The sequence below is a fragment of the Rhipicephalus microplus genome, chromosome 7, assembly GCF_043290135.1.
Source record: "Rhipicephalus microplus isolate Deutch F79 chromosome 7, USDA_Rmic, whole genome shotgun sequence".
NCBI classification, from domain to species: Eukaryota; Metazoa; Arthropoda; class Arachnida; order Ixodida; family Ixodidae; genus Rhipicephalus; species Rhipicephalus microplus.
The window spans coordinates 87,268,140-87,284,449 of record NC_134706.1 but is presented as its reverse complement, the minus strand read 5'-3'; the positions used below and the strand labels follow the sequence as shown (position 1 = coordinate 87,284,449).

Sequence of the window (16,310 nt, the reverse complement as noted above, 5' to 3'; positions counted from 1 at the left end):
CAGTCGCGGCGCACAAGGGCCAAGGCAGCTACGACCTCAGCTGATGTCGGGAGCGAGGCACCATCAGCGCTTGCGGAACCACCCCGGCAGAGTCTTCACTTGGCTGCTCAGCAGTAGCTTCGGCGACAATCTCCACATCCGTGAGCTCCGCTGTTCGGAGTTAGGCCTGTCGCGCGCCGCGACAGGCCTAACTCTGAACGCACGAACACTGCGAGCACAACGACCGATGCCTGCCAATGCTACGGGGGAGGAGCTTGCAACAAGTGCGCAGTGTGCCGTTGACACCATAGAGACTGCAACGACTGCAAGCTGCAAGGCTGCGGCGCGAGTCCGGGTGTAAAACGCGCACATGGCGAGCCCATGCCGGCTCGCCTGACTGCTTTCCCTTTCCCGGCGGCAGCGCGGGCCTCGTTCGAGACATTCGTCTGCGTCCTTTCCCTCCTATACTTTCCTCCTCAATCTTTACCTCCCACTCCCCCTTCCCTCGCGCGAAGCCGTGTCGGTGCCTTTGTATTGAAAGACAATAACAGCTCCGCGTTTTTCTCTTCACTTTCCTCATTCAAGAACCTCTATTGCAAGGCTGCGGCGCACGTACGCCGCTACGTTAAAGTGGCGCTCTCGGCGCCATCGATGTGTGCAGCATTCGTAAACGCCCGCCGCTCTACAGCTACATTCGAGAGTTGCGGGAAAGCTCGCCGCCTGTCAGTGGAGTGCAGGCGGTTTGGGGTGGCTGAGTTCGATACATCCATTATATGTCAAACTTTGTTCGAAATAAAAAAATCAATAATGCATGCAATTTCCTGCGTGATATAGGAACCGTTCGATATAGGCAATAATTCGATATATCCGTGTTCGATATATTGAGGTTTGACTGTACGTATATGTGCATTTTTAACACAGCTAGGATGTTGTGGTGCATTGCACCTGATAAACTCCTCCATCTTTCAAGGAATACTACAAAATACAATTAGGAGACGAGTCATAGAAGATTCTGGGCAACATATTTATTATGTACAAGGATGGAGTGGAGGCCGCAGTCAGTCGAGAAAAAAAATGTTCTGAAACTGGCTGGCACATAGCCTCTTGACTTCATCTGCGAAAGGGAAAGAAAAAATAAACTACTGAGCCAATCACTTTCATATTAACACAACGGCACCGAAGAAAATGTCGCTCGTGCGTTATGTGATTTTAGATAGGCATCCAAAAAGCACTTCGGTATGGCTCAAGCAATGAATTGTTCACAGATGTGTTTCCCCTGCTGTAATACATTAAAGTCCATCTTATTTACAATGATTTCGACAGTGCGCGAACTCGATAGTGACATGCACAATGAATTTGATAGTGCGTGCCACATTCCATACAGCTGCATAATGAATGCTAGGGCATTATCAATGATGTGCTGTGATGTGTCATACAAGACTAATGAACACCTCTGAGGAGTAATCCTACCAGTTACACTCAAAGCTTTATATAACGAACCCAGATGTAACGAACTATTGGTTATAACAAAGTAAATGAATAATAGCCTTGCAATGAAGTTTTAGAATATACCTTTATAAAAAATTTTATATAAAGAACTTATTTTCATGTAAAATGCAATTTTGTTATAATGAGGTTTTAGTGTAGTATAATGTGCAGTTTTTGTTTGCGATAAATGAGTGTACTAAACAACTAAGGATGTTCTACATAAAATTAAAATCTTTTATTTAGATTTTGTTTCAACTGAGTACTCATATTTGAGGTATTGCAATGACAATGGGGAAACAATACAACAAAAAACAGTGCCAGATGATCACAACAATGAAGCAGTTGGCTCTTGCCTCGAAGGCACTACCATATTTCCTGTGTTAAAACTGTTGGCCATGCCACTGCAGTCAGATAACTACACTGCCATATTGCCTGTTGTTCGGTCCTTATTAGCTGATGTGCTACTGACACGGCTAGTAGTGTTTAGTCTGCAGACTGTCTTAGCCTCAGCACAGGGTGAGGGTGCTGGCACTATAGACTAGTTGCGTAAATACCAGCAACACTTTAAAAAGTCCCAAAATGTTCAGGAAACCCTGGCCTAAGCTGCCACCGTGGATGGAGAAAACACACACACACACAAGAATGTGGTGCTTGTGCGAGTGAAAAAAAGTATGAACATGAGATAGACGTTTCATTTCGACGTGAACATTTTGTATGATCCAGAATGTACGCATGTCACTAAAGCGCATAGTACAGTTCGTGCACAATGGCGGCCGTTGCCTGTTTCCTATACATATATACAGGTGACGCTGCGAGAAAGTTTTTTTGCAGCTCACCTATGAAAAATACCGATGCGATGCCGGCAGACAATGTCAATGCTGTGTCGGCTTAGTGTGATTGGAGCTTCGGTCATAGTCAAATCATGATACACGCCGCTCACATACTGGTAAAGTCGTTGCTTGGGCGTGTTGGTACGACCTAGTGAAAAAGAAACTGCGTGAAAAATGAGAGACCAGACGAAAAAAGACACTGTTCTCGTTTTTTGCGCTGTTTCTTTTTCACATATTGGCCTATATTAAACATGAACCCATAGGCTGCGAGTGAAGCAAGAAGAGAGAAAGAAAAAAAATTAAATGAACGAAATATAGCGCACCATGTATCTGGATGATGTTGGCGCTCTTCTGGTTGAGCACGACGTAGAACTCCCGCTGATCAGACACCTTCCCAACCACCCACCACTCGCTGGTTGTCTTGGCCGTCATCTCGCCAGCATCTTCGACCCTGCATCGATGAGACTTGCAGGTACAGCAGATGCTTCACTCACAAAAAGACAGATGCACAATGCTAGGTATGTGCAGATGAATTATTCATAACTAGAGCTACTCTATTTCATTATATATGAAAAGTTAACAAGTTAAAAAAGAATTGGTAATAAAATTTTGCATGTGCGAACACTAGCAAGCACATCATCAAAAAAGCTCAAAATAATGAGGAAATGCAAATGCCGCGCACTCTGGGTAAAGCTGTGCTTAGCACTCTGAGAACATGTTGGTCACTATAAATGAGTCCCTCACTGCATTAAAAGCTATGGCTTCAAGGCTACTAGAAATAGTCCTAATTGACCACGTACACTCACACCTCGCTATAACAAACCTGGGTATCATGAAGTATCGGTCATAACAAAGTAAATGAACAGCAGCCTGGTTATGTTAATTTGATTGCAAAATAAACAGATGCAATTATGAGGGAAAAGTTCCTGCTGCATACTACTTATGGTTATCGAGAACTACAATTTTGTGCAAAAATTCATACAAAAATAAATAGCAGCGGCAGCTAGACCAGCTCTTGCGCAATCTTACCATGCACTTAACTTTCTTATTTGACAAAGTGACAAAGTGAAAAGCCCCCCAAGAACTATGCTAAATTTCTTTTTTTTACAAATTGCATCTTTTGCTGTAATGAAGCTACTGAAAATATACTCAAAGATTTGGAATACAGAGAAACAAAACTGAGTGAAGTATTCAATTCCCTTGTTTTCCCAACTGTTAAAAAAAAAAAGATTCTGGAGATCAACAGCTACCTATAAAGCTAATTTCTCTGGCTCCTCCAAATTCCGTTTACCGAGAGTGTACCGCAGACACTAAAGTGCAGTACAAATGCACTCTAAGCAGCGCCAGTGGCGGCACTCACTGTTTCAAATCCTCGTTTATGTCTGCCAAGAAGCGAACCAGTTCCGGAGGCACCACGATGCCCGTTCTTCGCTCCGAGTGCACAGTTGACTTTTGAGCAAGGTTCATGCGGTTGAAGTAGATGTATTTGCTCTGGCCGTCCAGCGGGGAACTGAAACACACACGCGGGGTGAAATAAAGGTTGACGGTTGTGGTTTAAAGTTGAATGTGGCTCAAAACATCAATGTAGCGATCCCGGATATAACAAAATATTGGCTATAAAGAAGTAAATGAAGAATGGTCTTGCCATAGATATAACGTTAGGAACATAGCGTAACAGCCGGAATATAGGTCAACCCTCCTGAACTTTGAATCTCGGAAAAAGTAATTTTTAAAAACCCCGAACCGGTCGCGACGCACTCTTACCTTGATAAATACAGGACATACCCAGCTGCACTGTGGTGACATTTCTTTTTATTTTGACATTAATCTTATATAGTTAAACGCCAGAAGGCCACAAAGTGTTGTCACTCAGACTTGTCCGAACTTGAGTCCGAAGAAGTCTGTTTTTCACTAGCAACGTCCCAGAGTACATCGTCTTGCGTTCCATCCAATGCATTGCTGACGCAGCATTTGCGAAAAGACGGAAGCGCGGCACCTCAGCGCAAAGCCCTTTCGCTTCATAAATCTGCGCACCCACGATGGTGATCTCTTGAACTGCACCCTCTTGAGCCCGGAGTCGCGTGCTATCTCCAGAGCTTTCACGTGGATGCATTCCGCTATTACGAGTAATGATCTTGAACGCAGCTCCCAAAGGAATTGGTTGAGTTGTGTTTCCAGTTCGGGGTGTACTGCAGTCCGCCCACGAAACAATTTTTTTTTTTTTGGTTGCTGCAGGATGTGATGCGCTGATTTTGGCTCCTCCAGTATCGGATGCTTTTCTACAATGCACCGTATTCCCGTTGTGCCGCTGGGTTGCCGTGCGCTTCGGCAAACTCGATAACTTTTTCTTAAAGCCTATTGTAAACTGCTGTCGACTACCACTCATTCCTGAATGAAATAAAAAAAGAAAACAGCAGACTGACAAAAATAACTGATGCAAAATGGCGTTGCTAGTAAACTGTAGGCCTTGCCTAGCCTTAGCCAACGGCACCGCTGCTTATGCTCACGATGGCAATGGAGTCTTTTCACTACAGCTGCCCGTTGTTGCAAGACCTCCACAATTTTCACTGCCAATGACCGGTATATAAGAAGAGATGCGACTTTTCATCGCGTTGTTGTGAAAAAAAAAATTCGACCTATGTTCCAGTTAACCTTATGATGAGTTTTTGGATATAACGAACATATTTTCGTGTAAGACACAACTTTGTTATAACGAGGTTTGAGTGTGTGTACATGCAAGATGAACATGCCACTCTACAATAACAGAAGGCTCAGCTAGTTGGTACGTATTCGGGCTGTTCTGCAGTAACACGTACCTCCCTGTGTATATTATAATGTGTAATCACAGCCATTATAAGCATGCTGTTTGGAACAGTCAAAATGATGTTTCTGACATTTTCACTGCACTATGGGCATCCTAAAATCTCAGATGACATGCAGAGAAACAGTACTAATTTAAACAAAATTCTTCTTGTTCTGGATTTTGCATAACTTGAGCTAAGTCTTTTCTTTAGTGTTACAAAAATAAATACATTTCTGCATACATGCATACAATTCTGAAAGCTCTTCATAGACATTCACTTTATTTCAAGCACGAACTTTTATATCCAAACTACTGTAGATATACAGCATGCAAGCTTTTTCTCACAGAGTAATATTTCAATGGATTTAGCTATCAGCCCCAGCTGGATAGAGAACAATTCTTCATCTTCGGAGCAGGACACAGTGTCCCACAAGTGAAAATAATCTATCTGACCCTTAGCTAACCTTTAGGACTTAATTTGAGCGAACTTAAAACAAAGTTTTATGCATCCAATATCCATGTTAAGAAGCTGTAAATGAAATTCACAGCCTAAATCACAATAGCTGTAACATTTACACACACGATGCTATGGTGCGTGAGAAGAAAACTTCTCGCCTGCATTGTACCTCATTATGGGCTACTACCTCAAACATTAATTATAGTAAACAGACACGAGAGCATAAATGTAGAGGTTGCACATAAACATGGCAAGGGTCGCTACGTCGCTTGCTATTCTGCAGCTTCTTCGAAGCTCCATGGCAACCACGTTTAGGTGATAGTCAAATTTGCAGCGAAACATAATATGAACATGCTCACGTTACATAACACGAGAAAATGTACATATGTAAAGGAAACGAACCTCAATCCTACAATAAGCACGGCATGAGATTGCCTCAGATTTAAATTGCCTAAACGATTCAGGTTCTGCAGGCTTTCACTTACTAACTTGTGTGTAACCATTTAGTTGGTTCATTGTGAAATATCAAAAGTGAATTAAGTTAACATGTTTTACATACAAAAACTCATATTACAAAGCACGCAGTAGTTAAAGACTGCAGATCAATTTAAACCGCCTGAGAAAATGCACCTTTAAAGGGCCACCAAAGAGAAAAAATTTTTTGTTGTCTATTAGTAAATACCTTTTTCTCTATTTCAAAATCACCCCACTTGTTGCAAGACGATGCTGCGAAAAGACGTGCAAAAAGAAATGTAGGTGGCGAAGCCACCTTGAAGTTTCTGCACTAAGCGCTGTGACATCAGCCGATTTTGACAGTACACGCAAGCTTCAACGTATTTCATAATCAGTAAAAATAAAATAAATTTTTCTCTGAGGGTGGCCATAGACTCAACACACCAAGTCAAAGAACGGCACTGCGCAAGAACGGCAACCGGTCCCGACAACGTATCGTACAGTGTTCTGAAAAATCTAGGACCCAACGGCATGCCAGTTCTTCTACGGATATATAACGACATGTGGACGAAGGCGTACGTTCCAATGTGTTGGAAGGTCACGAGAATCGTCCCACTACTGAAGCCCAGTATATCACCGCTTTCGCTTGACTCATTCCGACCAGTCAGCATCACTAGCTGTGTATCTAAAGTAATGAAAAAAATGGTTGACAGAAGATTACAGTGGTGGATTGAAGCTAACAGCTCACTTCCAGAACAGATGGCTGGCTTCAGACGACGGCGATGCACCATGGACTGCGTCTTCGACCTCGTTACATTTGTAGAACATGAGATGAGCTGTGGAAACATGGCTGTTGCGGTGTTCATAGATATTAAGAAGGCGTTAGACTGTGTGAGTCACCTTTCTGTGCTGCACGGGCTTACCTCGATAGGGGTTCATGTTCGTATGCTTTAATGGATCGCCAACTTACTGAGTAACAGAAAAATATACATTTCAAAAAATAACAGAGACAGCGATCGCTTCAACATGAGCAGAGGTGTACCCCAAGGAAGCGTTCTAAGTCTGCTTCTTTTCAATGCTGCAATGGCAGGTCTTCCAGAAGTACTGCCCGAAGCCTTGAACATATCCATGTATGCAGACGACATATGCATATGGACGTCTCACAAATCACTGTAAGGGATCAAACATCGGCTTCAACAAGGACTAGACGCAATAAGTGATTACCTCAAAAAGCGAGGCATGCAGATTTCTCACGCCAAATCTGTATTTCTGCCATCTACGAGAAAAAGAGTGAAAAAATGAAGCTTTTTGTGGATGGCCAGAGAATCGAAATCGCACGAAAGCATCGCTTCTTTGGCATTACCTTAGATGGCCAACTGAGATGGAGTCAGCATATTGCTGATCTAGAAAATCAAGTGAACAGCACCGTAAATGTTATACGTCGCATCGCCGGAACAAAATGGAGCGGTACATCGGCGTCTCTCCTCCACGTCCATTGTGCACTAATCCGACAGAAAATTGCCTACTCTGCGCCAGTTCTCCACAATATCTCTCAGATGTCGCCACACCGACTTCAGCTGTTACAAGCACGAAGCTTACGCATATGTCTGGGAGTTCCACAGGCAACATCAAGTTCTTTGACACTGGCAGAGGCAAGAGAACCCAACTTTATAGTAATTAGAAATGTGGAGACATGTCGGCACCTCTTTCGTCTAGTCACGCAACACCTTCCCATCTGCTCATATCCAACATTGTGAACCGTGCTAGAGTGCAAATACACCATGTGTACCAACAGTACATTTCCCGGCTTCCGGTGTCGACACATTGGCCACTGGAGCAAAACTACCCTCCATGGCTGCTTGAGCTACCAACTATTTAAACTTCAATAGAAGGACTTCGCAGCAAACATGAAATGCCAACTGTTGCCGCTCAGCAGTTGGCATCACATCATCTGTTTGACAGGTACCAAGGATACACTCACGTGTACACTGACGGCTCCGTCACCAAAGAGACAGCGACATCTGCATTCATAATTCCGGAATCGCACGAAGAATATGCATGTCGGTTGAGTCACCTCTCTTCTTCAACAACGTCGGAGCTCGTAGCAATTTTGCTAGCCATAAGCTTTATTAAACTGTCAATGACACCAAGAAAATGGGTGATAATTACAGACTCTTTGGCAGCACTGGCACGTGTGGAAAGTGCCACTTCAAGACACATTGATGTGCGTATAGTATATGCTATACTAAAAGAGCTCTCAGAACCTACGAAGTCTAATCATTGAGTGGCATTTCAGTGGGTTCCCAGTCACTGCGGAATTAAGGGAAATGAAATGGCAGATGAGTTGGCAAAAACCGCTCATAATTCTACGCAAATGTGCCTTATTCCGGTATCTCAACATGATGTAAATAGAATTTTAAAAACAACAAAACGTGAATAATGCCTATCTACCTGGTTCACAGACGAAACAAAGGAATTGATCCTATATTCTGTTGATCCTAATCTTGAATGCCAATTAGACCGTGACCTCCCAAGATGTATCGACACACTCATTCATCGCCTACGACTCGGAACTGCTTACACAAAGCACTTCCTACTTCGTATTTATCGTGCAACATCGTCAGCATGTTCATGCGGCCACGACGACGAGAATATCTGTCACCTCTTGCTCGACTGTCCGAAACACGACACACACCGAAGGCGTCTAGAACAAGAACTGCATAGGTTAGATCCCAAACGACCATTCGGGTTGAATAAAATACTAGGTCCATGGCCATACAAAACAAATGGCAAAGCAATGAAGGTGCTGCAACACTTCTTCGAAGAAAAGAAGATTTGTGACGACTACTAAGCGGACAAAAGTTAAGCGTGTCGTCTACGTGTTTGTTCTGCCCATATAGGAGAACTTTTGCTCTCACCCATGTAGGACTACATATATGTATATATGCCATTTTTTTTTCATATTATTATTTGTACCAATTAGGTGGAAAGGGGTAGCCATCGCCAAGTAACGGTGACAAAAACTCCTTCGTTTATTTTCTATTTCAATAAAAGAAAAAGTCAAAGAAAATTTTGCAGGACCAATGTAACCAAAAAAAATTTGAAATTTGTAACCCTACGTCTAGAGGTTTCGACGAAAAATTTACAACAAAATTTTTCACCTCAATTTTCTCCTCTATGATGATACTAATGACATTGGTGTTCTCAGAGTAAAATTTATCAATATAAACCAATTTATTCTTTCCCTTTAGCACACTCTTAGCATGTACCAAGTACACAGATGCTTCTTAATTTTGCTTACATAGAAATGTGGCGGGAAATTAAACCCACATCGTTCAGCTCAAGCTAGAGACTTAACTGCCAGGCTCCCGTGGTGACCTTGTCACACTTTCATCAGAAAATGATAAATTTAGCAATTTACTTCCAACTAGCCTAACTAACTACCTAAAAACTAACCAAGAGGGAGTTGGAGGGGCTCTACGGACACTAGGAATGGAGGCGTTACGTTTCACTAAGTTACTGACATTGCACTCCTAGGCTAGAGTACGGCTAAAGGAGTGACTTACAGGCTGGACAGCTTGGTGCCCTGCTTGCCGATCTCGTTGGCAAGGGCCACAAACTCTGTGGAGAGGTAAGCCTCCAGGTTCTTGAGGAATGCCACCGTCAGCTCGTGTCTTACTGCAAGAAAAAAAAAAAAAACATTCGAGAGGGTAAACGTTAAGAAGAGAGAGAAAGCAAAGGCAGATAACGAGCACAATCGAACATTGAAACGTGTTGAATGCTCATTTTTTAAGGAGACTGAGTGACCAAAGTTCAAAGTGAAATTGAACAGGAACACGCTAGTATCCTCTCGCATGAAACTACTGCAGTAAAAATCCTGCCACAGTGAAATACTTTCCTGTCCTTGCCAAGTGGCCATAGGTAGCAAGAAAACATGCACAAAAGAAAAGCTTCTTCATATGTGTACGTTCTCTGGAAGTATTTCCATTGCAACACAGATTTGAATTGGCTGTGTGCCTTTCGCAGTCATTCTGATGACAGTCCGACAGTCATGTAAACTCCAATTCGAACATGTATTGATGTGATATGAGCACAGCTGGACCTACCTGCTCAACAAGGCATTAGAAGTCGAATATGATGTCTTGAGTCTCAAATCTCTCATTACCACGCCTATTCAAGTTGATCACCGAAGATCGACGCTTTTGGATCATCAATTTTGTTATAGTAAATTTGTTTCTCATGCACCCAGCACTTTTTAGTAGTTAGTCCAGTTACTCAACTTTCAGAATCAATTTGAATTTGCTTGCTTTGGCAACATATTGTTTTTTTACAGGCCTTTGAGCAAACCAATGTGCATGTATTGTTGGAAAAGTGCACTAGGCTGACAAACTTGACGGAAGTGTGTGCCCCTCGTGATTATGCTACAGTAACATTGAAGTTATGCAACGAAAAGAACCTTTGCAAGCGTAACATTAAATTAAAGTGTCAGCTTTGCAATTTGACTATGTTGAGAAGTAATATTTGCCAGAAATTTAAACAAGATAGTCAATAGAGAGCTGCTCCTAGGAGTCAAGGAAAATTTGTTCTACAAAAAATATTTGCGAAGGTCCGCTGCGTGTTTAATGTGTCGAGGTGGCCTTCTCTGACAGTTCCCAGCTGCTTTGGTTTTGTTTGAATAGTTATATCAGGCACAGGGTCGCATCTAGTGTCACTAGTACACGCCGTCGTCACGCGCGCATGGGTGTGAACCTGCGCTGCAAAAAAACACGCGCCGCTGAAAACTGTGTTGCAACCGCACCTGAATTGAGTGAGGACGAGGTTAAAGTTCGAGGATGACAGCACCTCAGCTTTATGGTGAAAATGTTTTGCGTCAGCCTGAGACATCCGCAGCCGTTCATGGGCTTGTTTTGATTACAACCTCATGTTGTCACCTCTGCCACAAGTGTGTAGCTCATGACCTTTGTGCACAATCTGATAGATACTATAGTTACGTGCGAGGTCCACAAGTCACTGGGGCACGGCGTGCTGGTGCCAGCTGCAGAGACAAGGCTACCGGAGCAAATCATGGCCCTTACCATGGAGCAACACGAAACCTTTTAGAACTGCGTGCGATATTGTTTTTTAATATGATGTGCAAAAAATGCAAAGAAATATGCTTAGATGCATATATCGGAATGCCAATCTATGCTGAGTGAGGTGGCCCATAGATAGAGGTGACGCTAGACCAAATAGCCAAGTTCATTATACATCCGATTTATACAGCGATTATTCACATCACGGGCATAAATCCTATACTGAAAAATTTGCAGGCTCTTTTCACAAGACAACAAAAATCTACTGAGAAAAGAGTACAAGTACACTTGCATCTCACAAAAAACCATGCAATGCTTCACTCCATGGCACAAGCAACGAAACGCAAGCAACAAAATGTATATTCTGAATTTTCTTCGTTTTGAATATTTTTACATATATGGTGTTTTTTATTCCACTGTTTACTAGCTGGCGACCAAAAATTCCACACTTTTCACATTTTTCTTCATTCCAAAATATTTTTGTTCCTCTACAACATATATTTTTTGCAAAGAGCATTTCATTGTGCAAAGTTTGGTATGCTATGCGTGTTGGAGAACTTTTCAAACTGGCAAAAACCATCTTCCCAAGACGTATGACAAACTACCATTTTCACGTGGTAACGAAAGAGTTAAGCACACTTCTTGGAGCATTTCTGTTTAGCCAATACATCCTCTTGAAAGCAATTTGGCTTTTATATTGCTCGACATGCTAGGAACGAAAATGCTAGGCATATTTCTAAGAGATAAGAAGGCAGCAGAGTGAACAGAAGAAAAAAAAAGTGGGGGGGGGAGAGTAGCCAGAAGGTGTAGCTTGCACAGGACACGGTGCCTTCGTCTGGCAGTGTACATTAGATTGGCTGATGAGAACAATGATGCTCCATTGCTCCATAAGGTATCATGAGAACCTCACAGCCCTCCACACCGAACAATAGTTTCCTATATGTACACTAGAGGGAACTTTAATGCTAGTGTTTATGAGAGCTTCAATGCACGGCGCTTCAACGATCACGGGAATTATGGGTAGTACTTAGATTTGTCTAATTTTTGCACTTCTGGCTTCTGGCTTCACATGGCTAGAAGTTGCTTGGTCAAGAAACAAAAATCAGCAAATGTTCAGCAGTTGCACTTCGCTATTTTAACCTTTTAAGCCTATTCATTCGAACCAGGTCACGGTTTGAAAACCAAGACACAGCAATAAACAAAGGCACAAGAGCATTCAAAGCTTGCAAGCAAGAGGGCTAGGCCATTCATTCCCATAGTCGCCGAACATTCGCAGTGCCTGAGTCATCTCCAGTTAATTTTAGGAAACTCTATGCTCTCAATAACTGTCCCTCACCATTGACCAGGAGGCAGATGGTAGAGCTGTACGCCCTGAAGATCAACAGGTGGCACTGCTCTCGCTGACCGAACGAGTCGGACACGTAGATCCGCTGCGTCCGTGACAGGGTCTCTTCCTCGTCAACCGGACCGTACAGAAACCTGCACAGTTATGGTTTAAATCCTAAATTAAGGCACATTGTTGCATCAGGAACTGTCATTTGTAAATCTGGAGCGAGAAAAACTTCTCTCAGGCATGTATACAATTGTAGGAAGAGCGGGGAAATATGTAACTCCTAATATAAAAAGTAAACCTTCCAGTTTTAATGATATGGGCTCTTTAAGAGGGCCAAACAGCGTTTAAACCCACAATTTCTATTTGCCGGTGGTGTAGACTGTAGAGATGCTTTCAGTGTAGGTCCGTCATGTAACCGAGTGTGGAGTATAAGCTGATTCCCTCAATACCAGAGGACATACTTTAAAGGGCCAGCAGACAACCCCACAGTCCAAAATTTGCAAAGCACTTGTACACTGCACACAAGCAAGCTGTGCACTTGTATAATGCCAACAACCTCCTGCAAGAATTTTGGGAACAAGTGCTGTAATAGGGAAGCCTCACTGCATAGCCTCACTGACCTGCCTCGGCCAGTTTCGGTTTCTTGCACTGCCCTCTCAGCAGTCAGAAGGGGTAGGCGTAGTACACTGTTGCGACTACGGCTACTGAAGCAACATGACATCAGCGATTTCATCATCGGCATGCAGCCACTGGCCAAGCAAGGGTTCCTCCAAGTACCTCTCATGAGAAAGCACTGCTGTCACCCCAGTGGCATGGTGAGGAAGCGGAGTAACCTTGCAGACAATATTGTGTCACTGAAGGGCCAAAGTGCCCTGTTGTAGTTTAGAAGACAAATCGATGAGGTCAGTACTATAAAAAGTTGCCTATAGCAACTTTAGGTCACTTCGCAGGCGAAAAGGTATCAGCTAGCTCAGAAAAGGGATGCAGGAACCATTTTTCGAAATAGAGCGTCTTCACTACATGCAGCGCTGTGATATCCACAAAGTGTGATATGACAGCTTTCTGAAGAGAATCGTTGACCTGGTTAGGCAGATGTAAAAAAAAAAAAAAGCATTTACTCAATGGCCCTTTGAGTTTTATATATGAGACGTTCAGTTTGTTATGAAGCACTCATTTCAAATATTAGATGTCAAATTTACAGTTTTTTTTAATAGAGAGACAGATTTACTTTATTCAGTTTCGTCGCACTCAAAGTTTGACTGTAGCACCAGTTCAGTGAGAGCCGAGACTACCGTAGCTCAGGCCTCACCTGCACTGGGTGGCACCCGTCGCTGGTCTCGGTGCGAAAGTGCACCCCGGAAGAAGCTCGCTCTCGACGGTGCTCTGTAGCACGTCGTGCACCAGGTACTGGTACAGCACCTGCATGTCCCCTTGCTCCAGGCCACTCCTAGAGAGCAGTCGCAGCACACAGTGACGCATGAACACAGTTAACTCTCTATTCAACATTCCAAACAAAAGCGAACATTTAGATTACACTAATCTAGGTCATGCAGAAGCTTAGCAGAAGATGGTCGATTAAATCATGTCTAACGCCAAGGTTGTGGGTTAAGCCCCTAGTAAAGGAAAGTTGTATTTACCTTTACTATTATCTCCCTTTTACTATAGAACCTCGAAAACTTTAAGAGTACTGCAGACCTGTTCTCTTAATAGCAAAACATAGCTTGAGCCAAGGGAGGCCCCTTACTATGTATAACACCTGATGACCTGAGCCATTTACAGGTTCGTCCTTTATTAGGGTGAACAGAGCTTAACATAGAAGCATTCAGCGGAGCCCTAGTGGATAAGGAGCAGCTGTGCATCGAAACGAATGTCAACATCAAACAAGGATTTCACTCACGAATGTTCGACCTACCATAACTTTTGTTAAAATGAGTTTAGAGCATCCGTTTTCGTTGTATGCATATACTTTCTATTCCACGTTACTGTGATATGCTGATTTACTTTGGAACTCCATCAATTTAAGAGAAATCTTCCTCCCCAGAAGGAATATAAAATATATTCTATAAACTCCCCATTGTCCTAAAAAAAAAATTGCTGTCTATTCGAATACAGCACACGGACGTGCATAAACTTGGACAAGTTTCATCAATACTGATGATTGAGAAATTAAAAAAATATTGTTAAGGACCATATCCCTGTTAATGAGTTTTATGAGCTGACACAACCCACAGCCAAGAGGAAGAAGGGAAAGGCACCGGAGAGCCACTTTTAGAGGGGTAACACCGCCTTTGTGCAGCTTTGCCATCCAACTGTTTTGTTTTTTCTGCACCATGCAGTTGTAATATTAACTGGCTGCAACTTATATAGTATCTAAATACTGCTATAAGCAGTTTCAACTAATGGCTTCATCATAATCAAAGTTTAAGTCTACATTCTCACTGAAGATACTGCTGCAATCCAGTATTTGATCACACGCCAATCGCTAGGTAGAACACAATAGAGGAAACAATGCACATTAAGGTGGCAGCATTGTCTACTCACCAGACAAGCAGGTCGTTACAGAGAAAGACGGAAGACCGGATCTCCCTGTAAATTCAATGTTACCTCATTAGGGGCTGCCATTATGCTGGTGGATTCTCAACGTACACTCATGCTTGACAGCAGTGAACATTGAACAGGCACAAGAAATTCAGTTGTAAACTGAAGCATGCCATTTGTACTACTACTATTACATATGGCACTTACAGATTGAAGCGTAAAAATATAGGGCTAATCAATGCTCGCACTACCACTTCCAGTGTTGCCGGTTTGTGTCGTATCAGCGTGACTTTGACTCGAACGCTTACATTACCTTTAGCAGATTGGCAACAACATTACGCTGTTATCTCAACCAATCGCTCACTGTCGTCATTGTACTAAAAAAGATGCAGTGTATCAATCCGTCAGTACTATACACAAAAATCTAAATGACACTTGTACTACTACTAGTAATAACTATCAATTGAAATGCTTAATAAACACTGGCTAAACAAGGTTTAAGGTCCTACACAGCATATGCTTCAAGATAGACCAGTACAGCAGCTAAAAAGTGATTTATGACAGCAGGGGCTGTTTAATGGCAAGCTTTTACAAAATACACAAGTTCTTCCCTTTTTGCATTTATTTCGGCACCGAAATGTGGCCTAATTTTCATTATGCAAGGATTCAACCAGGCAACAAACCAACCTCTAAATTTACGGTGCATGGCTGCTGACAAACAGTGGTGTGCCAACACCAACAAAGCATGCCCTCACCCAAAGCGTCCCTCCAGGCGGTTGACGAAGCACTGGACTCGGAGGAACGCGTGCTTGTCCAGCGGCAAGAACTGCACCCCTTGGAACACGTCCAGCAGGTCGGCGTGCTGGACACGCAGCCGGGGAATTTGCTGCACGATGGTCAATGTCTAAGGTCATGACATTGACGGAAGCATTTTAATTCTTTGAGTGGCACACACATAAAATCCGTAACATGGTTTTTGCACTGCTTCTGTGATTGACCCGCATTTTACCAAGTAACAATGTCTTGTGATGCCGCCATCATGCCACGTCCCACATTTTGGCAACCTGCAACGCCGTCACAGCGTGATGATTTCGCATTACTCATGCTGCCGACAGTGCACTGCCGGGTTCGATAAGGCATCTAAGGCCTGGATAAATTAACATGAAATGCAATGATGAAAGTGCAGAAAAAGATGCAAATATACAAGGTAGAGGCCAGGGTGATTTTTCTACTGTTTCTGAAGCTTGGTTTTCAATTCCTTCACCAGAATTTCATGACAACAACAAGATGTCTTCGATGTGATAGTTTTTCAACCTAAGCTGCTCTTGTGTTTCTCTTTGCTGTGCCTTTGTGCTCA

At 42.9% G+C, this 16,310-nt stretch overlaps 1 protein-coding gene across 4 annotated transcripts in view; it reads right to left on the bottom strand.

Moving 5' to 3' along the window:
* Window positions 1–989: 989 nt before the first annotated feature.
* Ccz1 (vacuolar fusion protein CCZ1) overlaps window positions 990–16,310 on the bottom strand; it is a 28,058-nt gene continuing 12,737 nt past the window's right edge. The window contains exons 6-13 of one of the 4 annotated variants that reach the window (XM_037430749.2): window positions 15,709–15,839; window positions 14,957–15,001; window positions 13,725–13,862; window positions 12,419–12,561; window positions 9,577–9,688; window positions 3,658–3,807; window positions 2,621–2,781; window positions 990–1,093 (exon numbers count right to left, since the gene is read on the bottom strand). In XM_037430749.2, coding sequence (XP_037286646.2) covers window positions 1,038–1,093; window positions 2,621–2,781; window positions 3,658–3,807; window positions 9,577–9,688; window positions 12,419–12,561; window positions 13,725–13,862; window positions 14,957–15,001; window positions 15,709–15,839 — 936 coding nt within the window. In that variant the 3' untranslated portion in view covers window positions 990–1,037. Of the gene's footprint in view, window positions 1,094–2,284; window positions 2,446–2,620; window positions 2,782–3,657; window positions 3,808–9,576; window positions 9,689–12,418; window positions 12,562–13,724; window positions 13,863–14,956; window positions 15,002–15,708; window positions 15,840–16,310 lie in introns of those variants that run through there. The other 3 variants (XM_037430751.2, XM_075869429.1, XM_075869430.1) reach the window with 3 other exon arrangements.